At 46.5% G+C, this 26660-nt stretch overlaps 1 protein-coding gene across 2 annotated transcripts in view; it reads right to left on the reverse strand.

Annotated features, from left to right (window-relative positions):
* The window catches only part of Mylk (myosin light chain kinase), a 201552-nt gene that overhangs the window by 133884 nt on the left and 41008 nt on the right, over positions 1-26660 (reverse strand). For both annotated transcript variants that reach the window (XM_087901132.1, XM_087901131.1), the window contains exons 3-4: positions 13225-13432; positions 329-377 (exon numbers count right to left, since the gene is read on the reverse strand). In XM_087901132.1, the coding sequence (XP_087757258.1) occupies positions 329-377; positions 13225-13432 (257 nt within the window). The remainder of the gene's footprint in view (positions 1-328; positions 378-13224; positions 13433-26660) is intronic.

The following is a 26660-nucleotide window of genomic DNA, read 5'->3' on the forward strand; positions in this document are numbered from 1 at the left end:
TTGGGTGAGCCACTGAGACCTGGGACTTGTCTGTGATGGCCGTCATTATTAATGCTTCTTCTGAGTTTACTCATCTGAATTTCGTATCCATTACTATCTCGATTGTTAGAATCCTCTGAAGGCCATAGACATACTCTTCCACTTCCTTATTATTCAGCAGCGGGCCAAAGGCACTACCCACAGAGGCTGCTGGGTCAGAAGATGCTGGGGAAATGATACTCAATGTCCCACTAAGATACACAAGACTTCTGCACTAGACCTCTGCCTGCCAAGTCAGCAGGAAAAACCAACCCAACCCTTACTCCGGCTTGAACATTTCAGAACTTACCCTGAGGTTTTGGGAACAACAGGCTGACCAGGCTTCTTCATAAAATTCCCTGCAAGTAACAAACAGAGAGAAGGCCAAGGAGTCAGGGCCAGGCTGCATCCAGTGTTGGCGAGGAGTCGTGCAGATTCAACAACAGGAGAAGCTGGGACAAGGATGGTAGCAGTGAACCGTGAGGAGCACGTGCTGACTCACTGAGGACATCAGGCTAGCCCTTCACAAACACTGAAACATGGACCCCTTGTGATAACTAAATAAATCTGGTTATACACTATTCTTCCATCTTTTGAATTTTTAAAAATTTATTTGTTGTTATTTTGTACGTATGAGAGCTTGCTGTGTGCATACATGTTCACATTAGGCACATGCCTGGTGCTTGTGGAAGCCATATGAGGGTGAAACTGGTGTTACAGATGGTTGTGAGCCACCACGTAGGTCCTGGGAACTGAACCTGGGTCCTCTGTAAGGACAGTCATTGCTCTTACCTGCTGTGCCATTTCCCTAGCCCTCTTCTGATATGTTTTCAGTGGGTAAGAAAAATGAAATCACAGAAGCCACATGTGTAAAGTCAGACCCCAGAATAGTTCAGGAATTCATCAGGTCTTCCAAATTGCTGAGCTGTGAGGTATTGCTATGGACTCTCTACTGTTAGAGTTACCTGCAGAGACCCAGAACCATTCCAGAACATAGCCCAGTTCAAGTGAGAGAAGGAGATGCCCGGGGACATCTCTTACCATATCTATCCTTATGAATTTGATGAAGACTCCGCTCTTCCACAGAGGGCTGAGCAAATAGCAGCAAACAGAAACGGAGGAGGGCTGAGACACCATGGAGCCACACCTCCCCTTAATCAGCACTACTGCCCCACACAGCTCTGCTGGTTCTTGGAAGGCACAATTATCCTGGGCACCACCAGTTCTAGGGGAGAAGTTAATATAGCCAGTGCCACTGAGCCAAGGTGAGCTGCTGACATACCAGGTGGGAAACCAAGAGAGACAAGGTGGGATGCCTTTAGCCAGCTGCTGCAGCTGGGGACGTAATATATAATGTGGCCAGGAAATAAGCATGCAGTAACGATTGCACAATAGTGTTGTTTTTGAGTTAGGAGGAGGAGGAGGAACTGCACAGTTTTGAGATAGCCATCACGCTGGAAGTTAGTCTCTTTCCACCACAAGCTATGAACAAGTATAAAAGCCTCCCCCAGGCCCACATGGAAGGTTCGGTCTTTCTCATAGGAGCAAGTGTCTGCAATGGGGAACATATAGGGCGGTTATTGGAAAATGGCGGATTTCTTCATACTCTCTCACCTATTTCATTTACATGGTGGCCCCAGGGAATGAACCCAAGGGTAAAGGCTAAAGGTCGCAGTGACCATTTCCCCAGAGAGTTCCGTCTTGAGATTTCAGCAGCACATCAGTGAGAAGGGATCAACCACAGACACTTGCATCGTGTTCAAGTTGTGACACCATGCATCAGTGATCACTGTGGATGCATTTTCACTCAGTATGACCACAGAGTGAGCAGAGTCTGTCATCACATCCTCCAGTCAAGGGTAAAAGAAACTTTAAGCTGATCAAAGCAGAGACGAGATTTGAAAGACTCGACTGACATGCACGGTTAAGATGCTGGGCCCCTTCCATGCTGATGGAAGAACTACAAGCAGATAAACATTATTGACAGCAGTTGTTTGGGGGTGGCGGGGTGCTCAATAATTTTAGCTATATTCTGCTTTCAGTAATAATAGCTCTATTTTTAAAATTGATATATATATATATATATATATATATATATAGTTACAAAAGAGAAACACAGTGTAGTCACTCCCTCCCCAGAAAAAGAGAAAGAGAAAATGAACTCTGGCATCCAAACAGGGTGTCAGAGCATCTTGTACATGCTCCATACAACAGCATCCACCTGCCAGGCTGCTGAGATTCACACCACACACCATTTACCGCACTTATCAGCGCTACTGATCTTATCAGTGCTACCCATTTGACCTGTATATGGATAAACAAAACGTAGTTTATTCGTGCAATGAAACATTACTCAAGCATAAAAAGGTATGAAGTACTGACACAGTACAGTATGAATGAGCCTTGAAAAATGTGAAGTAAGGAAGCTCATCACAAAGGACCCATATTTTACAGCTTCATTTCTAAGAAACGTTCTGAACAGGCAAATCCACAGGGAAAAGAAAGTGGTTGGCAGAGATCATGGCCATAAGGAGGAGAGAAATTAGTGGGTATGGATTTCCGTTTGTGATAATGATAAAGTTCGAGAACTAGGTAGTGGTAGTAGCTGTGCAAGCTGGGGGTGTGCCAATGACGCAGGAGCACGTTAGTGCACAGTGTGCAAGCTGGGGTGTGCTGATGACATAGGAGCGCCTCAGGGCACAGTGTGCAAGATGGGAGTGTACTGATGATTACCTCAGGGCACACTTTGGTAAAACTGTAAAAAGCGTAAATATTGCATGTTTTTATACTACAATAAACAAAATTGATTGAGAACTTTTTTTAAAAAAATTCTTAGGAGCTAAACATCCTAATCCGAAGGCTGTAATTCCTTTAAAAAAAAAAAAGAAAAAAATCTGACATTTTCCCATAGAATAGCAAATGTTTACAGGTGCCTCTCCATCAGAGCAAGGGCAATTTACAGTGTGATTCAAACGCAATGCATCCATGGGTCACCCAAAAGTGGATCTGAGGAAAGCTCATATCAGTACCAGAGAGCTTACAGCACAACACAGAGAATTTGGACTAAGAGAACTATGGGGGTGGGGGAGAGTCCAATTGTAAATAGTCGGCTAAGGCGAAGTTTATTTCTATAAAGTGTGAAAGGCTGGCAGAATAGTAAGACCATGATGGAAAAGCAAGCGGAAAGGAGATTAAGGTAGAGCACCAGAAAGAGAGCATTGGTGAGGACTGGAACGGTTTGTGAGGGAGCAACCAAGACACTGGATTTTAACACTCATCTCAGAATTTTCAAGATCACAGGAATGCCGGTAGGCCTTAGGAGCGAAAAGTTCAACAGAGGAGGGGTTAAGAGCAAGCCTGGTGCTTTTCATCAAAAGATGTAAGAAGACTGGACGGATACAGAACACCTTGATCCAAAAGCAAAGAGTGTGGTCAAGACGATAAGAAGGAGGAAAGCTCCCGAGTGTGTGGCAACACCATCTGTCACTCAAACAGGATGTCCACCAAGCAAGAGACATGGTTAATAATCATGCCAGGGCAACAGGCACAAACCCCGCCTGTTCCAGGTGAACCAGAAATAGCCAATCTACTTAGCCATCTTCAGAGTGTTTCTTAGGGAAGGCTTAAAATAGTGCTTCTCGACTCTATTAGAACAAATCCCACTTTCATAACATGCATTTAGTCATGCCCGGGCCACCCTGAATTGAAGTTCACGGCTAATTGGTCATGTATATGGTTTCAGAAATTCATGTAAAGTCGTAATTAAAGCAAGGTGACACAGAAAGTAGACCATAATCCTCTGTATCACAGTATGTAATTGTTCTGCAGGAACAGGCTGGAGGATAATGAGGTCATCAGATGTTTGCAGAACTTGTAAAGTATGCTTGGATTTTAAAAATGAATGGGCAAAACTCATACCATCAAGCAGTACAGGAAAAGGAGGAGTGAGGTGGATATGAGACTAAAACTGTTTTAGAATAAAAGAGCCGCCTATCATAAATAGCCGTAAAAGGGTCAGGCAGCAATGAGGCAAGTCTTTAATCCCAGCACTCAGGAGGCAGAGGTAGACAGATCTCTGTGAGTTCAAGGCCAGCCTGGTCTACAGAGCGAGTTTCAGGACAAAGAAACTCTGTTCTGAAAACAACAACAACAGCAATAATAATAATAGTAATAATAATAATAAAGGCTTAAGAGGTAACATAGCAAGGTAAGTTAAGGATGACTATATAGAGAAAAGAGGAAAAAAAGACCTGAAGCGTGATGTTGAAATAATTCTATTTTATGCCGCAGAATCAGGTAGTAAAAGGTTACTGTAGAAGCCTTATCTATGCCTTAAACTCCCGCCATGCCTTGCAGCACACCCTCAAAGAGGGACATGAAGAAAGGGAAAGTGACAGATAATACAGCTGTGACTTCAAACTAATGGCACCATGTTCCCTTTCAAAGCACAAGTCCGCTGCAGTACCCCCAACTTCTAAAGGCAGGCGAGAAGACAGAAAATCTAAGGAGACATAACTATGTCACCTGTCTCCTTGATTTGACACTACTGGGTTCCAGTTCTGCCAAGCCTCGGGTCTCCTCTGGTTTACACGTGATGCATGCAAGCACATATCAGTATAATGCTTGAATACACATGTGTACATTGCTATATTTCACTCAGTAAAAAAATGTGCACAAAATAAATGTTGCAATAATTTTTGGGCTATAAATTTGAGACTTCTCTTTACATACTGGTCATTTCTTAAATTATTTAGCTAGTTTTCTCAACTTAAGAAATCCTGGGTGCTATTAAGGGCCACAGAACCCCTGGCTTAAATGTTTCTGGGGTATTGTTCTAGCAAGGTTGTAAGGAAGAGAAGGAGGTCCTTTCCAAGAAACACATACTGTATTTCTAGAACTTTCCCACTAAACACCCACAAGCTTCCCTACCACTGGGACGAGAAAGGAACTTCGTGAATGCCATACCCTTTCCCCTAGTGGGTGTGGTGCTGTTCCAACTTGGAGCCAGTGTCTCTAGTGCTGGAGAAGTGGCATTTGATGCACTGGCTGATCACGCTTGATCATTAAGAAAAGGGGAGCAGGGCTGAGTGAAACTAGAGGGTGCTGAATTGTTCCCAGTGGATATTTTTGCAGCAAGATGGTCTCTTCAGTTCTCTTTGACACTCGGCCTTTCTCTGGAAGCCCGAGTGCTTGGGAGAGGACCTCACTGGCTCCCAAGGGAGGCAGCCTGGTCAGAGCTCTTCATGAGAGCTCCGGGCATTTTGAGAGAACTGGAAAGTTTATGGGCTGGAGACATCAACGAGAGCCAAACCACATCCACAGGGAAGGCCTTGCTGACAGTCAATCACAGAAGGATTAGAGAGAGAGGATGATAAAATCCGGTGTGCATTTTACAGATATTTTAAATAGTGGTGTGGACCCTGGAGTTGAAGACAAGAGAAAGAAGGAGGCCATTGGGAATTTTAGGTATGTGACCACGATGGCAAACAGGACCCAGATGGTGGTGCTGAGAATGAAAACGACAGACTATGTAGGAGGTGACATAGCAGGACCTGGTGACACGTGACGTAAGGATAGGGAGTATCTGGGAATGACTGAGGTTGCCTGGCTGCCCTAGTTTCTCAGAAGATACAGATTGTAACCTGTTGGTATCAACAGTCTTCATGGTCCCATGAAGGTCTTAACTATAAAATTAAATACCTCTGCCGGGGATTCTTGCTGTGGTATAAACCGAAATTTTCCCTACACAACTGTCATTCTGCAGTCTTCCTTGTTGCGGCCTGCTCTTGCTGGAACATACACCCCGCAGGTTGTCTGTAGTGGGCACATGCCTCCATGGAGGCCAGAGTTCACCTATGGAGTCAGATATTTCAGCGTCCTGTTTGAGGCTCCAGGAAACGAGAACACTGAACAACTCTTCCTCAAGGGATTGGAATAAAATACACACCTCTTAGGAGAAAAACTGTTTCCTGGCCGTTTACGGAGGGATAAGGAGTTCGAGGAGGAGCTGCGTGGAGTTTTGTACTGGGAGGGGGACTAGCTACATTGCTAGCTCCTGCAAGTGATTTCTTTAAACAAAAATGTTAAGTTACTATATTTTATGTGTATGGGTGTGTTTGCCTGCATGCATGCCTGTGTGTGCAGTGTCCTAGCGAGCCAGAAGAGGGTGTCTGACCCCTCGCCCCCGGAACTGGAGTTGTAGACAGTTGTGAACCTGGAAATCAATTGCTGGTCCTCTGGAAGGGCAGCCGGTGCTCTCAACCACTGAGCCGTCTCTCCAGTTCCAGCAAGTGATTTCCTAACTCTGTCCACAGTGTAGGGACATAGCGGATAGAAACTAACTTATTTCCTTTAGTCATTGTCGGGAGGCCAAGACCCCATCTTAGAATCCTCTATCTCTAGAGCTTCCTACTGTGACACTCCAAATAACACAAGCCCAGGGACAGACATTCTCTTGTACGCCCAAGTCATTAAGAGATAATGGAACCACCCCACCAGAAAGCCATCAAAGATGTCTACCCAATCTGAGGCACTACCCTTTTGGTGTGATGTGGTTTTAGCCATTTTATAACTAACCCCTGCACAGGTGTCAAGTTGGGGGCCATCCACTGGCAAAGACAGCACATGAAAAGTGAATTTTTTCCTTAGTTATTTTTTTATTGATTTTATTGAGCTATACATTTTTTTCTTTGCTCTTCTCTCTTCCTCTCTCCTCCCCTCCTCCTCAGCCCTCTCCAATGCTCCCAATTTACTCAGGAGATCTTGTCTTTTTCTACTTCCCATGTCGATTAAATCCATGTATGTCTCTCTTGGAGTCCTCATTGTTGTCTAGGTTCTCTGGGATTATGATTTATAGGCTGGTTTTCTTTGCTTTATGTTTAAAAAGCACTTATGAGTGAGCATATGTGATATTTGTCTTTCTGGGTATGAGTTACCTCACTCAATATTATGTTTTCTATATCCATTCATTTGCTTGCAAATTTCAAGATGTCACTATTTTTTTTTTCTGCTGTGTGGTACTCCATTGTATAAATGTACCAAATTTTCCTTATCTATTCTTCAGTTGAGGGGCATTTAGGTTGTTTCCAGGTTCTGGCTATGACAAACAATGCTGCTATGAACATAGCTGAGCACATGTCCTTGTGGTACAATTGAGCATCCTTTGGGTATATACCCAAAAGTTGTATTACTGGGTCCTGAGGAAGGTTGTGGGAAGGGTATTTTAAGCAGATGCCTAGAGTAATTCATTGCAGCAATCAGCAGCTCATTTTGGGATAGGGGTGTGGGGGTCTTGAAAGATGATGGTCTACCAAAAATAAATAAAAACTTGAAAAAAGAAATTATGATAACTAATCTTGGTTATCAACTTGACTGCAGCTTGGATCAACCAAAACTAAACTGCTGGGGAATCCTTCCCTGCGAGGGCCTTCCTTAAATAGAAATAGAAACAGGAAGTACACCCTAAATCTGGGCGTATCTTCTAGCAGCAGCCCAGATAAGAGCACATGGAAGAAGGAAACTGTTTTTTGCCTGCTTGCCCCTACTCTCCGAGGAAAGTTCATCTGTTCTGTTGCTGCAGTATTCTTTGCCGGTATGAGAACCGACTTCTTGGGGATTCCATCAGAGATGGAAGATCAGCAGCCCTTGAAATCCAGGCTGAGACTGTTGAACTCATGGACTGAACAACTATTGGATTCTTGGCCTTTCCTTTTCAGCAAGAGATAGCCACTGCTGGACGACCTGAAAGGCATTCTGTAAGCCAAGCTAATAAAATCTCCGTTGAATACAACCACGCATTATTAAGTAAGTCGGTGACTTGAGGGGACTTCTCTTGCTCCTTATGCCCCAGTACAAAGTCTGAATTCTCAACGAAATACAGTGATAAAATAGGACTAATAACAACTGGGAAAAAACTGAATCCGGTGAAGGCCAAGGTTAGAGAAGGGGAAAGAGGTGGAGGGCCAAGTGACAGGGAGAATGAAGGAAGCACTGGGATGGAGGCGATACCTCAGGGTCAAAGATCACACATTCTGTTCTTGCAGTTTCCCAGCACCCACACCAGGTGGCTCACAATCTCTAACTCCAGCTCTAGGGAACTGATATGGGAGCTCCTCTGGCTTCTGTGAGCATTGCACTCAAAATTAAAATAAAATACATCTTAAAAAAAAAATGGAAGTGCTACAGCAAGATCAAAGTAGGGCCACCACAGGGGTGGAACAGACGGTGTATTCTGGAGGGAAGAAGAAAGAACGGCCAAGGAAGATGAAATGAACCAGGAAAAGAAACCAGGGCAAAGGAGAGTTAGGAGTCCATCTTCAAGAAGAGGGTGAGAACAAACACGTGGTTGCTGGATTCTTCTGTGTATCCAGTGCAGTTTCTGACAAGACGATCTCAAGATGTAGCTACCACCTCGGAAACAGATCATCGAGGCAGAAAGTAACGCCCTCACTGTACCACATCCACAGTGTTAGCTTTGATGAGAGAGGGAAGGACACAAGTTCAGGAGCATCTCAGGATTCTGCCTGGATTTAAAAAAAAATAGGGCACATACCCCTAAAAAAAGAAATTCCACTGGGGAGTCTGATAGATTAGACCGTGTTTATAAAGGGTATAATTGAGAAATATATAAATAGACGTTTCAGAACGGAGGGAAGGTTGGGGGGGCGGGGAGAAAACACAGCAGACATTTTACAGGAACAATATAAGATTATTAAAACTTTGTCATGTAAAATATCCAGTGTCATGAGCCCAAACCAATGTGAGGCGAAAAGTGGTCTAACAGTGCCTTGAAATGGACAGTAGCTCAAAAAGTGGAGCAGTCACCATGCATTCAAAATCACCCCAGAGTGCGGTGCCCCAGGAGCTGGGCCAAAGCTCACCAGGGCCACCCCCTGAACTTCTATGACAAGGGGCCACTCCCCCTTCTGCCTGACATTCTGGGTGGTCTTCAGAATGGCCCTCTCTTCCTCGCTCATGGTCAGGAGCTGTGACCCACAGGACAGCAGTTTCATCGATATGCAGAGAGCTGGGCAGCATCTCAGCACCACTAGGGGTCAGGGATGAGGGGAAGAGGGAGCGGATGGCCAGGAGGCCAGACTGGAAGAAGACAGAGAGCAAACTGCTCCAGGCCCGCTGATATTTCCTGAAGCACCACAGATGATTTTTGTTTTTGAGATAGGATCTTGATAGGTAGCCCAGGATAGCCTTGAAATCATCATCATCATCATCATCATCATCATCATCATCATCATCATCATCCTTAGTGTCCCACAGGCTGGCTTTGAACAGGTATGCACCACTATGACTGACTATGTAAGTTGAAGTCTTCCTAGTGAGGTCTGTGGGCAGCAAAATGGTGACACCTGGTGGTGGCCGAACTATCAACATGGGTCTGTGACGAGAGTCCCCAGAGTGGCCTGTGTGTGTACATTTGCACTAACCCATCCTGTCACACTGAAGAGTCTGTATCTCTTCTGGGCCTGCAATTTAACCAGACTTGGCTCCTAAGCACACAGCCTGAGAGGCAACTCGCTATCAAAGAGACTCTCTGGGTCCTCAAATTTCAAAGGCCTTCTGAGTGAAAGACTTTAAATTGCTCTTTAGCATATGTACAGGACACTCACGTCTATGCCAATTGTACTCTGAAATAATAGTATTTTGGGTATACTGAGCTAAATAAAATACTTTATTAAAATTAATTTCACCTAATTTTAAAAATGTGGCTCCAGCAAACCTGAGGTGACATGCATCGCTCATGTTGGACAGAGATTGGAGAATAGGGCCTATGGCCCCTGTACTAGGGAGAAACTCCCTCAGGATAAGCGTCTTTGCTCTGCCCTCAACCTCAACGACCTAGAGGTGCTCATAGGAGCTCATAGCAGCTCATGGCTGCTTCCCCTGCGAGGCACCTGGGTAAGACACCTGGGTAACTGTGTGGTCCTGTCCTAGACACCTGGGTAACTGTGCAATCCTGCCCTAGACACCTGGGTAACTGTGCAATCCTGCCCTAGACACCTGGGTAACTGTGCAATCCTGCCCTAGACACCTGGGTAACTGTGCAATCCTGCCCTAGACACCTGGGTAACTGTGCAATCCTGCCCTAGACACCTGGGTAACTGTGCAGTCCTGTCCTAGACACCTGGGTAACTGTGCAATCCTGCCCTAGACACCTGGGTAACTGTGCAATCCTGTCCTAGACACCTGGGTAACTGTGCAGTCCTGTCCTAGACAGCTGGGTAACTGTGCAATCCTGCCCTAGACACCTGGGTAACTGTGCAGTCCTGTCCTAGACACCTGGGTAACTGTGCAATCCTGCCCTAGACACCTGGGTAACTGTGCAATCCTGTCCTAGACACCTGGGTAACTGTGAAATCCTGCCCTAGACACCTGGGTAACTGTGCAATCCTGTCCTAGACACTTGGGTAACTGTGCAATCCTGTCCTAGACACCTGGGTAACTGTGCAATCCTGTCCTAGACACCTGAGTAACTGTGCAGTCCTGTCCTAGGCACCTGGGTAACTGTGCAGTCCTGTCCTAGACACCTGGGTAACTGTGCAATCCTGTCCTAGCCATCTGTTCTCATGCTCCTTGGCTCTAATCACCAAACTGGAAGTCAGGCAAGGAAGCTTTCTTTTTTTTTAGACTTTTCTCTGTAAGTATTCTAAAGATGTTAGGAGCAGCTTGGATAATCACTGGGTACCATTTCCTAATGGCGAGGGTCTGCACTGATCCATACATCACTCTGTGTGATGCTCTCCACCTTAAAGGGAAAGAAACATGGCTCAGAGAGGTCCATTTGCTCATAGGTAGAAATGAGTACAGCTCAAACTCAACCAAGGCATTTGGCTTTCTGCTCACTGAGCAACACTGCCTCCTAAACGACCACCGAGGGTTAAAAGTTTCCATCTGCCAGTCAAACTTTTAATTCAGGGTCTCTGCTCTGTCCAGGGAAGAACAGAAGTGGGAAGCAGAGCACAGAGTTGCAAGGGAGGTCCGAGGCAGGGAGGGGTGGGAAGGGTGGGGTGGTGGTGGTGGCTTCTGGACTCACTTTGTGAATGTAGACACTAGCCTGGCAGGGTTGACAGTTTTTCATAGCAGGAAGCAATAAGTAAATTCTTCTAGGCCTATAGGACTCAAGATACCCTAAACATATCAGCTCAAACAGGCTTCTGATATGGAAGTGGGATGCCCCAGATCTTTTCACACAGAGAGAGGCGGCAGCCATAAGAACATTATCCCTTTAGAGTTAAAAGCATGATACATCTTATATGCCTGGGTCAATCTACCCTGTTAAAACCCAGCCAAAGAGAAGGTATAGAGTCCAGACGGTGAGCCTAGCCTTGCTCTACTATGATTGTCCCGCCTCCTTGCCTCTCTCCTCCTATCATGACCTGAAATTTGTTCCCACTGGGGTGAGCCATCAGATCCAACTTCCTGAATGGTAAAAACCAAGAAGGTTCACAAATTGTCTCAGCTTTATGTAGACCAGTCTAGCTTTGAACTCAGAGATCCACTGGTATCTGCCTCCAGAGTGCTGAGATTAAAGGCGTGCGCCACCACAACTGATTATGTTGGTTTCATATAATTTCCCTGCATTCCCAACATGCCCCAGTCTTCCTCAATATGGATCACAGAAAGTAAAAGCTAACCCAGGCTGCAATGCTTGGAATTCACATCCGTTTTCTGCAGAAGCCGAGGTCCAGAGGTTTCAAGTCACACATTAGATTGGCACAAGCTGGGATCGGGACTTTGGACTTTGACTCATAGCTCAGCACTGCTTCTCACTCAGCCCCAAACAGGAAGCCAGCAAAGGGAGGGAGAGAAGTTTTGTTGGCGCGGGGGGGGGGGGGGGGGCGCTCGATTTCCAAGTTTAGACTATGTGATCAGTTAGTATAGGGGACAGCACAGCATCAAAATGGCTTTTGACACGCTTATCCTGAGACTCTGACCAGGAGCCACTTCCTGTCTGGAATGCCCCTGCCTCAGACACTTGAAGGTCATTAAAATGACCGAGTTAGAGAATTTAAGGAAAGCATCCAAAATATGCATACTCCACTCTGTGGAACTCATGCGCCCTGAAACTGCGTGGGGAAACAAGGCAGAGAGGTCGAGGAGTGGCCACTGGCCCAGGTGCACCTCATCCCTTCTAGAACCTTCCAAAGGTCCCTTCACAATTTATCTGAATTGCTCACACACAGCGTCTCCTGCAAATGAGGTTGGGAGAACAGTCTTCTGAAGACAGGAAAAGCAAGTTTGGCTGTGTGGTTTATCAGCTTCCAGACAGGATCCAGAAAAGCAGGTCTTACATCTGAGGGGCTGGCAGACCCCTTTGTCCTTCCAGACATCAGACCTTGAGTATCTGCCAATTGCCTGACATGAAATGTTCAACCCTGTAGAGCAGCTTCAGCCTTCCAGGAAGACAGTGGTGACAAACCCCAGTATTATTTATAGTCAAATGCTTCCCCCAGATACGTTTAAGTTAGTCAAAATTTTGGCCATAGACGTAGGGATATGGATATCCTACATATATATATATTTGTTGTTGTTGTTCGAGATAAGGTTTCTCTGTGTAACAGTCCTAGATGTCCTGGAACTAGCTGTTGTAGGCCAGGCTGGCCTTGAACTCACAGAGATCTGCCTGACTCTGCCTCTCGAGTGGTGGGATTAAAGATGTGTGCCACCACCGCCGCCCAGTTAAGTTACATATATTTTTATAGTGAGCACTATTCTACAGTGGTGACGCTAATGATAGATTCTGTCCGTTGATATTGACCTGTGCAGGGAATGTTCCAGATACTGGAAAAATAGTCACAGAGAAGGTAATGACCCTGAGTCTCAGAGCTGTGTAATGGGTTCTTAGAGGGTGACAAACCAACCTTAAAGAAAAACTGTGAGGCAGTTGACAGAAAGGAGAGTTGGAGTCAGGGCCGGGGGGCTAAGAAGGGTTCTAAGTTGAGGGCTTTGAGCAGGGACCTGGTGCCAGGTCAGGGGTCCCTTTGGAAAGTCACCATTAAGAGTCTGTCTTTAGTCTTGGTGTGATGTAAGTCATAGCAAGGTTGGAACGTGAGCCTAGACATGAGTCCCAAGCCCCAAGATGTGTGTAGCATCTCCTAGAAGTCCTTCCATCTGTGAGAGAGGGCAGAAGGCAGCGGCAGACCCAGGAACGGGCATCTCAGCTCCCACCACAGAGCTGCCCCTGGGACTCACCTTCCACGGTCAGCTCCACTGTCACCTGGCGGGCACCACTGCCGTTGCTGGCTTCACAGGTATACTTTCCGTTGTCCTCCTCACGGGCAGGGTGAATTACAAGACTGAAAGTCCCCCGTACTCCATAGTCCAGCAGGAAGCGGCCCCCATGGGTGATGGTTTGCCCATTTCTGTGCCATGTCACCTGCGGCTCTGGGTAGCCCCGGACCTGCAAGAAAAAGTAACCGTAAGGGCTTCTGTTTCACACAGGCTCACTATGTGTTCTAGAGTTCAGAGTTCACGGTTCCTATGCATTATATGCTGGCTTGCAAGAACAGAAAGGAAGGAAGGAAGGAAGGAAGGAAGGAAGGAAGGAAGGAAGGAAGGAAGGAAGGAAGGAAGGAAAGAAGAGAGGGAGGGAGGGAGGGAGGGAGAGAGGGAGGGAGAGAGGGATGAAGGAAGGAAGGGAAAAGAGATAAAAGAAAGATCTCAATAGTTTGATCACTGTGACACACATTTGTAATTGCAGCACTTGGGAGGGACATGCAGGAAGATCTGGAGTTCAAGGTGATTCCCAACCACACAGGAAGCTCAACCTTGGGCTGTGTAAGACCCTATGTGAATCCCTCTCTATCAAAAACATACAAACAAAAAGCCCCCCAAATACCAAAACCCCTAATATTAAAATATATTGAGTGCATGCTGAGAAAGTCATATATTTTATGTCTTGGCAATAAATCATTAAGATGAATTCCAACCTGCTTCTCTCTGCAGTTTTCTTGTAGTTACCATGTAACACGAATAATAGAAACCTAGAGACAGATACTGGGGTTGGGGTTCAACCTGAAGATCAGAGAAGCAAAGCCACTAGAGAGATTTTTCCTCCATTAAATCGTCAGACTGAAAGAGAGCAATGCCTGTCTTATAGCTTGGATTAAAGGTGTGCAGCACCACCTCCTGGCCTCTACGGCTAACTAGTGTGGCTGCTGGGATTAAAGGTGTGTGCCACCACTGCCAGGCCTGTATGGCTGACTAGCGTGGCTGCTGGGATTAAAGGTGTGGCCACCACTGCCAGGCCTGTATGGTTGACTAGTGTGGCTGCTGGGATTAAAGGTGTGGCCACCACTGCCAGGCCTGTATGGCTGACTAGTGTGGTTGCTTTGTACTGACCTCCAGGCAGGCTTTATTTATTAAAATACAAATGAAATCTCACCACACTCCTGGGAGAGATGGCCCTCACACGCCTCCCTTGGCAGTCTCAGGATGGTCTGCATCAGCTCTCTGCCTCTGGCAATAGTTACAACCGTCCGTGAGTGCTACGTGGTCAGTGCTTTCCCAAGTACCTGACCCACCCGAGCCTCAGAGTCCCTTATTCAGAAAGCACAACTCTCAAAACAGGGAGAAATGAGAAGATAAACTCCCATCTAAGAATTATCTTTGTGAGGTTGGAAAGACGGCCCAGCAGTTAAAAGCATGTGTTGCTCTTACAGAAGACACAGATTTGGTGAGGAGGTCTCGCCTTTGTCAGAAAGCTCTCACCCACCTGGAACTCCAGCTTCAGGGGATCCGAGGCCCCCTTCTTTTTTTTATGTGATATGTTTTATTTTTTTATTATTAATAATTTAAAAAAATTTCCACTTTCTCCCCTCCTCCCAATACCCTCCCACTCCCCCCACTCCCTCTCCTCCTCCCTCTTCAGTCCTAAGAGCAGTCAGGGTTTCCTGCCCTGTGGGAAGTTCAAGTTCCTCCCCCCTCCCTCCAGGCCTAGGAAGGTGAGCATCCAAACAGACTAGGATTCCAAAAAGCCAGTGCATGCAGAGGAAAAGCAGTCCCAGTGCCATTATCAATGGCTTCTCAGACAGCCCCCATGTCAGCCACATTCAGAGAATCCTGTTTGATCACATGCTCATTCAGTCCCAGTCCAGCTGGCCTTGGTGAGTTCTCATTAGATCAGTCCCCTTGTATCAGTGGGTGATTGCCCCCTCGCGGTCCTGACTTCCTTGTTCATGTTCTCCCTCCTTCTGCTCCTCATTTGGACCTTGAGGGCTCAGTCCAGTGCTTCAATGTGGGTCTCTATCTCAATCTCCATCCATCGTCGGATGAAGGTTCCCTCTGATCCTGACTTCCTTGCTCACGTTCTCCCTCCTTCTGCTTCTCATTTGGACCTAGGGAGTTAAGTCCTGTGTTCCAATGTGTGTCTCCATCTCCATCTCCATCTATCGCCAGATGAAGGTTCTATGGTGATAGGCAAAATATTCATCAGTATGGTTATGGGCCAAGGCCAGTTCAGGCACCCTCTCCTCTGCTGCCCAGGGAACAATCTGGGGACCAAGGTCCCCTTCTTGACTCCTCAGGCAACTGCACTCACACATGCATCTCTCTCTCTCTCTCTCTCTCTCTCTCTCTCTCTCTCTCTCACACACACACACACACACACACACACACACACACACACAATAAACTTTTTAAAAATTACTGACTCCAGATATGAAAATTCCGTTAAGTTCCCTTGAACACCTGAAATGCAATGCATCCCTCAGGCTTCTCTTCAGAGGAGCAGTGCTTGCCCAGTTCACCCTGCTCAGCGAGGACCTAGAACTGGGCAACTCTGCAGTGGGAATGCACAGAGACCGTGTGGAAGGCCCCCAGGAAGGAAGCTGCTGTTGTCACAAACATCGCAGGGACAGATTTTATCCATGCAGTCATTCCAAGGCAAGAAAGAATGGCTGCAGGTGAAATGGAACCAAAATTTGCAGTATGACCCCTTCTACCCCTCCCACTCCCCCACTCTGTAGCTTCCCCGCCTCCTTACAAGGTCAGGTAGTGATGCTATATTGGCATGATGGGTAACATCTGCTAGCTCCTAGGCACCCACACACAGTTCCTTCCCTAAGTGTGCTAGAGGAGCGGAGCTCTGTTGCTGCAACGATAGTTGTCATTCTTTTGATGCTGGGGAATCCGCCCCAACCTCACAGCTGCTCTAGGCTAACTTCGAGTTCCTCTGTTCCCACCATCTTCAGACCCAAGCCTGAGTATCTAGGATATGGACTTTTGTTCCTAAGGAAGCACTGACTCCCAGTTAAAAAGCCCAAAGCCAACAATCCTTCTTTGATTAATTCATATAATCAACCCTTCAGCAGGAGTTTATAAATCTTATATGACCAGGCCTCCAGCTTCAATGAAAAGAAAGAAAGAAAGAAAGAAAGGAAGGAAGGAAGGAAGGAAGGAAGGAAGGAAGGAAGGAAGGAAGAAAGGAGAAAAGAAGAGAGGGAGTGAAGAAAAATATAGAAAGAAAGAAAAAACCCAAACTCAAAATCAATATTATTCGTCTTATTTACAATTCCCACAAACAAAAAGCTCCTTCCTATAAAAATCTAAATTGTACTCTTGACAGAGATAGATGACCCATGAGGAAATGCTCCAGTTTTTAAGTTGTCTCCTTCAAAACTTGTCAGCAATGCCTGAGGATGTCATGGCCTCACCACAACTATTTCCCACCTTAGATGTGGGACGGTGACCACATCCACCTGGGTATATGAACCCTCACCACTGCTACTCAAAGTCACAGGTGACAGTGCAGGTCCCTGGGTGAGTACGGCTATGGAAATCTCTCCTTTTCCTTTTAGTTAACTGTCTACCTGTGATATTTCTGCAAATGGCACACACTTAGTCTTTGTTAAACAGAAGAAAATATAAATGTGCTCCTTATATTCATGTATCTCTAATGGATTATAGTCACTCATTCATTTGTTAAAATAAAAGAAGTATACAAATAACCATTATGTGTGTTTGAAGGTGGCCCACATTGTGATCCCATATAAAATCATCATCATATGGCCTTGATCTTGTCACTCATATGAAGGAACATTCGGATAGCAAGTATTCTAATAAAACAGTCTCCTATGTTTTCAGAGAGCAAGCAATGAGACCCTGGGAAGGCTGGTCACACGTGGATTACAAGTCATGGTTGTCTTCTCCTGAAGTCTGTTAGGTAGGGTTAGCCCACTCTCCTGAAGACGATCCCGGGGCCTGTTGACTTCAGAGCACAGGGGCTCAGCTCTGCAACCAGGAGCAGATGAATCATTAACAGCACCTACAGCTTCCAAGCATTCCAGCAGTGTGCACGCTGGCCCCCTGCAGCAGGCCGCTGGGGGCATCAATGATTAACTGGGAACATTGAGAGCGTTCCAGACCTCAGGGACATGATCCCTTGACCCCTTTCTCTTTTCTCCTCATTTTCTTGTTCCAGAGTTACCTCTGAAATGCCGTATTAAAATAATTATTGAAAGATTCCTGAATATGGCATGATTTCATAAGACAGTTAAGTGTGAAAACAAGACTTCCATAGCTCCTGGATCTAGAGCAAAGGCAGGGACTTTGTGACCTTGCTCAGTTCTGATCTGATCTGCCATGTGAATGGATACAGGTCCTGCCGCCGGGAAAGAAGCTCAGCACGCCCTAATATCAGTCAAAACTGTTCAGTTTCAGGACGTCCCTTTTATTACTCACTGTCTGTCCTCTATGCTGGATCCAAATAGGGAAGATGGGAAGTCTTGGTTCACATTCTTGGGGTGCATTCATGGCTTTCAGTTAAAAAGCTTCAGTTGGGAGTTGTATGGCTGGGATCTTTCAGAGGCTGGTGAAAGCCCATAGATGTCTAGTTCTCAGAGAACCTCTGCACAGACCCCCCCTTGACTCATGGCACTGTGAGGGAGGATCTTAGGTCGGGCTGCTGTCATAGAACGCTATCCTCCGTGCCTCACAGTCATCGTCTTCATTGGAACAGCTGCAAGAAACTTCAAGAGAACCCTGGGTCTGGCTTATTCACTGATGGTGTTCCCTCACAGAAAGAGAAAGTGGAAAGGGTCACTGGACCCTCATAACTGCCCCTTACTGAGCCTCCAAGCAATCTGTATGTAATTCTGCCCTAACTGTGCATGACCGTGCACTCTTGAGAGTAGACAGATTGTCAAAGGTTAATTGAAGGGGATTCCATCTGTGCGACTTTAGGCTAGTCTTCATAGTCTTCATCCATACTGGGGAGAGACTTTGTGATGGCGGAATTGCTTTAGGATCACGGATGCTCCTGTAAGCAACCCTTCACCCATGCTCTGCGAGTAAACCAATAAACTCCCTGATTCCCCAAGTTGGGCTTTTGTGGAATCCTACTTTGGCCTGTTGTTGGTGTCCTGTAAGGAAAGGGGCAGACACTGGTTTATGTCTTCCCAGGGAAAGAGCTGCCTCAGCAGCTACCCTGTGATGGGGACCTGGATGGCAGTCATGATGTATAATACTAGAGAGAGAGCAGAGTGGGTTTCCTACCATCTTGCATGGCAGATGGAGTGGCACATTTAGGGCTACACTTCTGGTCTCCAGTTTCAGAGGTTGTCCAGACCTCACTGCAAATCCCTCATTTAGGTTTTTACAAGTTTTGTATAACCTAAACTGTATAACCTCTCTCTACCAGACCCTCTAGTTCTTAAGAGGTGAAAGCAATGTCCAAAGGGTTCCCAAAAGATATGGTCATGCCAGAGGGGACTCACAGGTTGTCCTATTGTATTCAGAGTAGGACAGAGTCAGGGCCATGTGATCTCATGACATCCCAGGAAAGCTAGGGTGGAAAAGAGAGGGCAGCGTGACAGCCAGGCCTCAGTGCCTGGGTCTGGTCAGACTTCCTGGTCTCTCTGCACTGTAATCCCTTCCTAGCAGGGACAATAAAATTATTCTTTAGGTGTCCAGAGTTCCTTCTGTCTCTTTGGTATGGTTTTAAGTGGTGACTCACCTAGCTCTTAAAGTAGGTTGTTCCCTTTCACCTCCATTCCCCTCTGGGCCCAACCCACAGCCTTGCCACCCTCTAATTCCTCATATGGGAAAAGCAAGTGACCACAGGAGGAATGTTCATGAATGCAAAGAGGCTTGCCCTCCCTTTTCACCATAATGAGTTTTTGGAACTGGCCCCAAAGAGGGTCATTCTGAGGAGAATCATATTTTTGCCACAGTAACCACATTTAATTGGAGGTTGTGTTCTTGAACAGAAGCCCAGAATCAAATAAATCAGGGGCATAACCAACAACTGTCATAAAAATAAAGATACAGCAGTCAAAATCCCTATAATAATTTTAAATAGTAAGACCGTGCTCCCACTCTATAAAATGTCCTTAAAAACCGTTATGGCCTCAAAAGGCCTTTAAAAGAAAATGGGGGCTCCTGAGAGTGTGGCTGGTAGGGGAGAAAGCAGGGCTGCTGCTGGGTAGTGTTACCCCTCTTCGTGTCAGTGTTCAGACCTAGGGGAATTCACTCAGTGACTAAAGGGGACCGTTCACTAGGCTATCAGACCGGCAGGTCTCTTCAAACATGTTGAGGGCCCTCACCCATTCCTCATTGCCTAGGGCAGACCTTCCCAGCCTGAACTCAAAGCAGTGGCAATCCTGCTGACTGCACAAACCTGCCCAGACTCCAAGCCACACATCTGCCTTCTCTGAACTTGATGCAAAGTAAAAAGGGGATGATTTTGCAAAGATGGCCAGCCTCCGTGGGTCTTCTGATCTCAGCAGCTCCTGGCCCTGTGTGTACACTGCAAGTCCATACAGCTGCAGGGACAGCTGCAGCAGTCTGACTGTCAGCCAGGACTAGGCAGGACCAAAGAACTGAGGTTTTGCCCACATCTGGGATGAAGTGAAACCAAAAGGAGAGTAGCCAGGATTGGGCGCTAGCCCAAGAGAAATAGACTGGCTGGCAGGATGCTGGGGACCAAGAAGATGCACATACAAAGAATAAACAAACAAACAAGGCAAGCAATGAGGCAGAATCACTAGGGGTATCAGTAGGCGGTGATGGGTGGATGCTGGGGATGGCTGGGAATTTTCCCCAGGCAGACAGAACCTGTTTCCCGGTACAGCTGCTGCCTGTGACTCTGTGCTCTGAACTCTTCATTCTCTAACAAGGCATCGCTATCGCCAGAAGAACTCTTTTCCTATTTTTTTCCCTTAAAGCAAGTTCTCACTTAACTGCCAAGGTGGTCCTTGGACTCACTCTGCAGCCTGAGCAGGCCTTGAACTTGTGTTCTTCCTCCCCCTCTCTGCCTCCCAGGCAACTAAGATTGGAGGTCTGTGCCACCGGGTTCAAGCACCTGTGTTTATGATACATGCTGTATCCTGTGGTCAAAGACTAGAACGGAGCTGAGGATAACTGGAGAACAGGAAAAAAAGCTAGCCATGAAGATCCATACCTATAGTCCCAGCACGGAGGAGACTGAGGCAGGAGGATCGCAGGTCTGTAGTCGACCTGAGCTACATGGTGGGATCCTGACTTAAGGATTTTTTTAAAAAAAAATGTAGGGGGCTGGAGAGATGGCTCAGGGGTTAAGGGGACTGGTTGCTCTTCCAGAGGTCCTGAGTTCAATTCCCAGCAACCTCATGGTGGCTCACAACCATTTGTAATGAGACCTGGTGCCCTCTTCTGGCCTGCAGGTATATATGCAGAGCACTTATACATGAAATATAAATAAATAAGAATTTTTAAAAATGTAGGAAATAAAGGCAATGGGGCTGCAGAATTGGTGGAAGAAGACTTGGTCCTCGGTTCCACCTCTGAATATGGGCTCCCAGCTAGCAAAACATCACCTCCCCACAAAGTGGGCCACAGGTACCATGAGTCTAGCCTTGTGGGCGCATTAGGGGGTGAGGAGTGAAGAGTAAGCCGTGGCCAAAGCATGACCAAGGCTCATGTCTATGTCAGCAGCTGGCACCCACCCCACAGCAGGCACTTAATTAAGGCTTAGGATAATCCCCTTGCAGCCCAAAGCCCCAAATGAACCAGCAGAATGCACCAGGAAGAGATCATAGCCGCTGACAACAGCAATTAGGAAAGCCTTATGCTGTGGCTTCTTTCATCCCCACCCCTGCTGGGGAAACCAGAGGATGAAAGTGCTGTTATGAACGCCGTCCTCAGGTGTTCTTTAACTGGATCAGTGGATGCCAAATGGACCTCCAGGGACACAATGCTTCAAGTCCTTCACGTCCTTGTCCTCTGCCGCTTCCATTTTCTATGGCTTTTTCTTTCTTTCTTGTGAGCAGGGACACAGGCACCCTCAAGTCTCTGAACCTGCAAGTCTATGGACTCCATTCTCTTTCTCTGAGTAGCCCAGGCTGTCCTGGAACTCACTTTGTAGTCCAGGCTGACCCAGAACTCAGAAATCCCCCTGCCCCTGCCTCCCGATTGCTCTCCTTTTTCTTTCTGACAATTTAAGGCAGCATGAAGGTTGGTGGCCTTGGGTGACACTGCAGTCCCTTTAAAATCTTACAATGAAAAGCATATTTTTTTTTGTCAACAGGCATAACTTTTCTATTCTCATTTAATGAGACACTTAAGTCTTTGAAAATGCGCAACCAAGGCACAGGAGTAAAAGTGTACAGGGGAAACTCCCATACTGACAAGTCTTAATTCCCTGTAAGTCGGGTTTATCATATAACCCAGATTCTGACTGAACTTCAGCCCCCTTTGGGGTGGCTAGTAGAGAGCTCTTCCATGTAAACTGTGGTTCTGGCCTTATTTCCTGTCGCCATGGGGCTCTGATGGCACTGTCTTTAGCTGACAAGTCAGATCCAGGAGGTTAGTGTTCGGTGGTGGTCCTCCGTCATAGTAAGGCCACTAGAAAGCATGCGGCACCGTAGACACCGAAGAAACCTAAGCTTTGGTGTGGCTGGTTATGATTTGCTCAGGCTCTCCTGCCCACCTCCCCAGGGTCAGCAGCATGCCCCTTCTTAGGGGAACCGTCTCTCCCCACTGCATGGGAGTCTGCAAGGGAGGCTTGCCTGAGAGCTGCCTCTGGCCGAGATGCTTCAGACATTGGGCACACATACCATCAAAGCCAGCCAGCTTGTGCTCGTCCCTGAAATTCCACTTCTGACTCCTAGGAGACTAAAATTGGCAAGGCTCATCCCTAAAACTGTGTCTTCCATTCCCTCCGAACCTCTCATGTTCCCACCAGTAAAGAGCTAAACAAGTACAAATCTGAGAGTTCAGGTCTACAGTGAGGAGAAGCCATGGAGACACTGGAGGGCAGCACTGTGGGGGCTTCGGATCTACTCAGTTATACGAAGAGATATGTCTTCTCTGCTTAGCCGCTCTGGGACTGGTTTCTGCCACAAATAAAAAAAGAATCCCTACCAATTCAGGAAGACATCTCGGCTCTGAAATCAGACCCGGCATACGGTGGTGTGACCTGAGTCCTGGCATGTAGATTCTGACTTCAACAGTTACCAGCTGCCCAGGCAGCTTAACTTACCTAGTCTGCACACCTACAAGATAGGAGCGATGTTGGAATCCACCTCCATGGAAAAGTGTATGATCAAATCAGTTGGTACATGCATAGCATCTCATTGACAGATTCCAAAATATTACACCCACACTCTCTTCTTCAAAGTCAGTAATTCTTTATAAATTATCCTAAAATTCACACACACACTTCCAGAATTCTTAACAGTATGAAGCTACTATTGCTATAAGATATACCAACAAGTACAAACACTTGTGAATAATAAGTTTAAGTGTGCCTCATGTACAAAATTCACACTCATATTTTTAAGATGGAGTCACTTTATATGCCCCGGCCAATCTCAATAACCCTGGCCTTGAAACATAGACCATACTGGCCTAGAACTCACAAAGATCCACCTGCCTCAAGCTCCCTCTGGGACTAAAGGCATGAGTCACTGCACCTAGTTACAACTCATATTTTTATATACAACTTAGAGAATCCATATTTCTTCAAGAAAATCTTATGTGTGCACATGTATGTAGGTGTACACATGCCATGGCATGTGAATGGTTGCCAGTCAGTCCTTCCCTTCCACCATGTGGGTCCCAGGGATTGAACTCAGACTGCCAGGCTTGCCAGCAAGTAGTTTACCTGCCGAGTCATCTTGTTGGTCCAGAAAACTGGTCTATAATTTTTTTTACACATTTATTTATTGGGAGGGTATGCCTCAGTATGTGGGTCTGCACTCTTCATTAGGTAAAAACCTAACACTTTAACTAAGAACACCCTCTGTTCTGGGTGAACTGGTTTGCTATTTATATCTAAAGAATGAAACCAAACTTGAAAAGTGATCATTATTTTTATGTAGCATGGCAAAGCACATTTGGAAACAAATACCCAACCTGTCATTTTACCACACCATCACTGCCTTTCCGGAATAGCACGTGCAGTTTTGAGACAGGGAGCATCTCTTGAATTTCTGCCTCATTGACTAATGCAGTCCTGGAATTTGAAAGGCCGTGGGCAAGGGTTGGGAAGGCAGTATCTGGGGTAACAAATCTGAGTTTCTACCAGTCATGGCTGCATCTGGAGAAAGGGATATACTTCATTGGCAGGAGGGTTGAATGGAGCAGAGAGCTGCTCTCCAAGTCACACAGAGGCCATTACCCTTCAGCCATAGCAGCCAGGGGCACAGGACGTGGAGAGACAGCTCAGTGGTTACAAGCACTTGTTCTGACATAGGACCCAAGCTCGCTCCCAGTATAGATAGATAGGGCAATTTAAAACTGTCTGTGATTCCAGTTGCAGGGATCCGACACCCTGTTCTGAACTCCTTGGGCACCAGGCACACATGTGGTGCACAGACATCCATGTAGACAAAACACTCATATACATAAAACAAAATAAACCTAAAAAAATTAAACCAAAATGATTTGGCCCAGTAGTTCCACTTTGGGATATATACTCAAGAGAAATGGAAGTAGGAACATCAACACATTCATATACCAATATTCTTAGTAACATTCATACCAGTTAAGAGAGACCAACCCAAGTAATCTATTACTAGATAACTGGAGAAGCAAAAGTTTTACAATGGAATACTGTTCATCCATAAATAGAGAATTCTGACATATGCTACAACATGGGTGAGCCTGAAGATACTATAGTAAGTGACAAGAATACTGTCACTACAAAACTTAAGATCTCAAGCCGGGCGGTGGTGGCGCACACCTTTAATCCCAGCACTAGGGAGGCAGAGGCAGATGGATCTTTGTGAGTTAGAGACCAGCCTGGTCTACAAGAACTAGTTCTAGGACAGGCTCCAAAGCTACAGAGAAACTCTGTCTCAAAAACAAACAAACAAACAAACAAAGATAAAAGATCATATGCTCTCACTTGTGTGAGGGACCAAGAGAAGTTAAATCCACAGAAGCAGAAAGCAGAATAGTGTTGCTTGATGTTGGAGGGAAGGGAGACTAAGAGGTTGTTTATATTTTTGGCTGTGAGCCTAGCCTTTAATGGCAGAGCCATCTCTCCGCCCATGAGGATCAGGAAGGGGGCGGAGGATAGAGGGAGAGACAGCTGGAATTGCGGGGCATTTGGGGGCAGTGTGGAAACCCAGTATATTAGAAACTCCCTGGAATCTACGAGGATGACCCTAGTGAGGACTCCTAGTAATGGAGGATATGGACAGAGTCTAAACTGGCCATCGTTTGTAGCCAGGCAATGTTTCCAATGTTGGAATGGGTTGCAACTGGTTGAGCTGTTGGCCAATGGGGTCCTGTGGAGATCCCTAAACAATGCAGGCTAATGCTAGGACAGATGGTTGCTCTCTGAAAACTAACCGTGAGGCCCCACTGCTGAGGATGACATCTACACAGACTCATTGAACATAGGAAGGCAAGCTGGTGCCAGCATGAAGCCTTCAGCCCTGTGTTCTAGGCTCTTTGGTGTGGGAAAGTACTCTGCAGGCACTGGAAAGAGAAACCTGGACACCAACCCAGCTCCACTTTACCCTACAATCTGTCTGTCCTGCCTGCAAGATGTGTTGAGAGAAATGGTAGCACAGAAGTTGTGGGAGTAGCCAACCAATGTCTGGTTTAACTTGAGGTCCACACCATGAAAGGGTACCCATGCCCTACGATACTTGGATGGCCAGAAACTGGAGACTAGATAGCCCAGAAACTTAAGATAGAATCAAACATGACTGACAAAAAAAAAATCAATGAAATACTGATAATTACATTCTGCTATACTCATTGTCCAGTTATCATCAGAGAGGCTTCCTCTGGCAGCAGGTGAGAGCGGGCACAGAGAACTGCAGCCAGACATTATACAGTGAGTGAATCTAACTAAGCCGGGCTCTCATGGGCTTACAGAGACTGAAGTGCCAAGCACACGGCCCACACGGGTGTGCACCAGGTCCTGTGCACATATCAGGTTAGCTTGGTGTTTCTGTGGGACTCTTAACAGTGGGAACAGGTGTGTCTCTGGCTCTTTTGCCTGATCTTGGGACTCTTTTCATCCTATTTGGTTGCCCTGTCCAGCCTTAATGGGAGGACGTCTGCCTTGTCTTAATTACATCCTGTTTTGTCGTGTTTGGTTGTCTCTTGGAGGCCTGCTCTTTCATGAAGGGAAATGGAGGGGAAGGAGATGTGGGGGAGAAGGGCGGTGGTAGAGACCTGGGAAGAGTGGAGGGAGGGGAAACTGTGGTCTGGATGCAGTGCAAAGAGAAGAACCTATTTTCAACTAAAAAAAAGGAAGTTGTTGTTTAAGGGGTCCATAGCTTCAGTTTTATAAGGCAAAAGCTGTCCTGGAGATGCACGGTGGTGATGATCACGTGACAGTATGACCATATTCAGGTGACTGAACTGTACACTTAAATGGCTAAAACCATAACTTCTATGCTATGTATACTCACCAACAGTAAAACAGATCAGGCCAGGTGTGGTGACGAGAGACTAGGTGTTAGACAGACACCCTGACAGACAGACAGACAGACAGACAAGGAGAGGAGCCGTGACTAGGTAATAAAGGTGGTGAGGTCCAAGATGGCTGGCTTCTTCCTCACCCTTCTGACTTGAGATAAAAGCCTGGCAGCTTAAAACAAAGGCTTTGTGGGCTTCTGTCCCCCACCAGCAGGCCTCTGCTGATGGACTGGTTCACTAAGTTCAAGGCCTGCTTGGGACATGTAGCATAACAGGATGGGCCAATCAACCATCCTAGCTTTCTTCAAACTGACCAACCCTAACTTGGGAGAGAAAAACCCTTCAGAGGCTTTAAAAAGCCCCAGGTCTCGGGAGATTTTCCCCGAGTCTCCTGTCTGCTCTGCAGATGGTCTTTTTCTTGGCTATCTCATCCTAGCAAATGCCTTTCTTCGATAGTTGGTGCTGTCTGTGGTGTTTGAGACTCCTCTGCGGCCTCCTCTCCCCGCCCTCTGTCCCTTCACACTCTCCCTGCCACAGAAGCCTTCTCTGGGAGGTCACCCTGGCACACCTGGAGCAGTCGGTGCTGTTCTAGAAGTCTGGACAGCAGGGTATGGAAGCTTCCTGAGGGTGGAGGCAGGGGCAGGGAGGTCCATTAAAGTGTTGCGTGAGCTAAACAGGCTACAGTCTCATACAGTCAGCCCCCTGGGAGCAGGACTCGCAGGGCTAGGCATGGAGGACCGAGCTCTGTAAGAAGCTGCACTCTAGTGTAC

Source organism: Myodes glareolus, chromosome 2 (assembly GCF_982192425.1).
Source record: "Myodes glareolus chromosome 2, mMyoGla1.1, whole genome shotgun sequence".
Classification (NCBI taxonomy): domain Eukaryota; kingdom Metazoa; phylum Chordata; class Mammalia; order Rodentia; family Cricetidae; genus Myodes; species Myodes glareolus.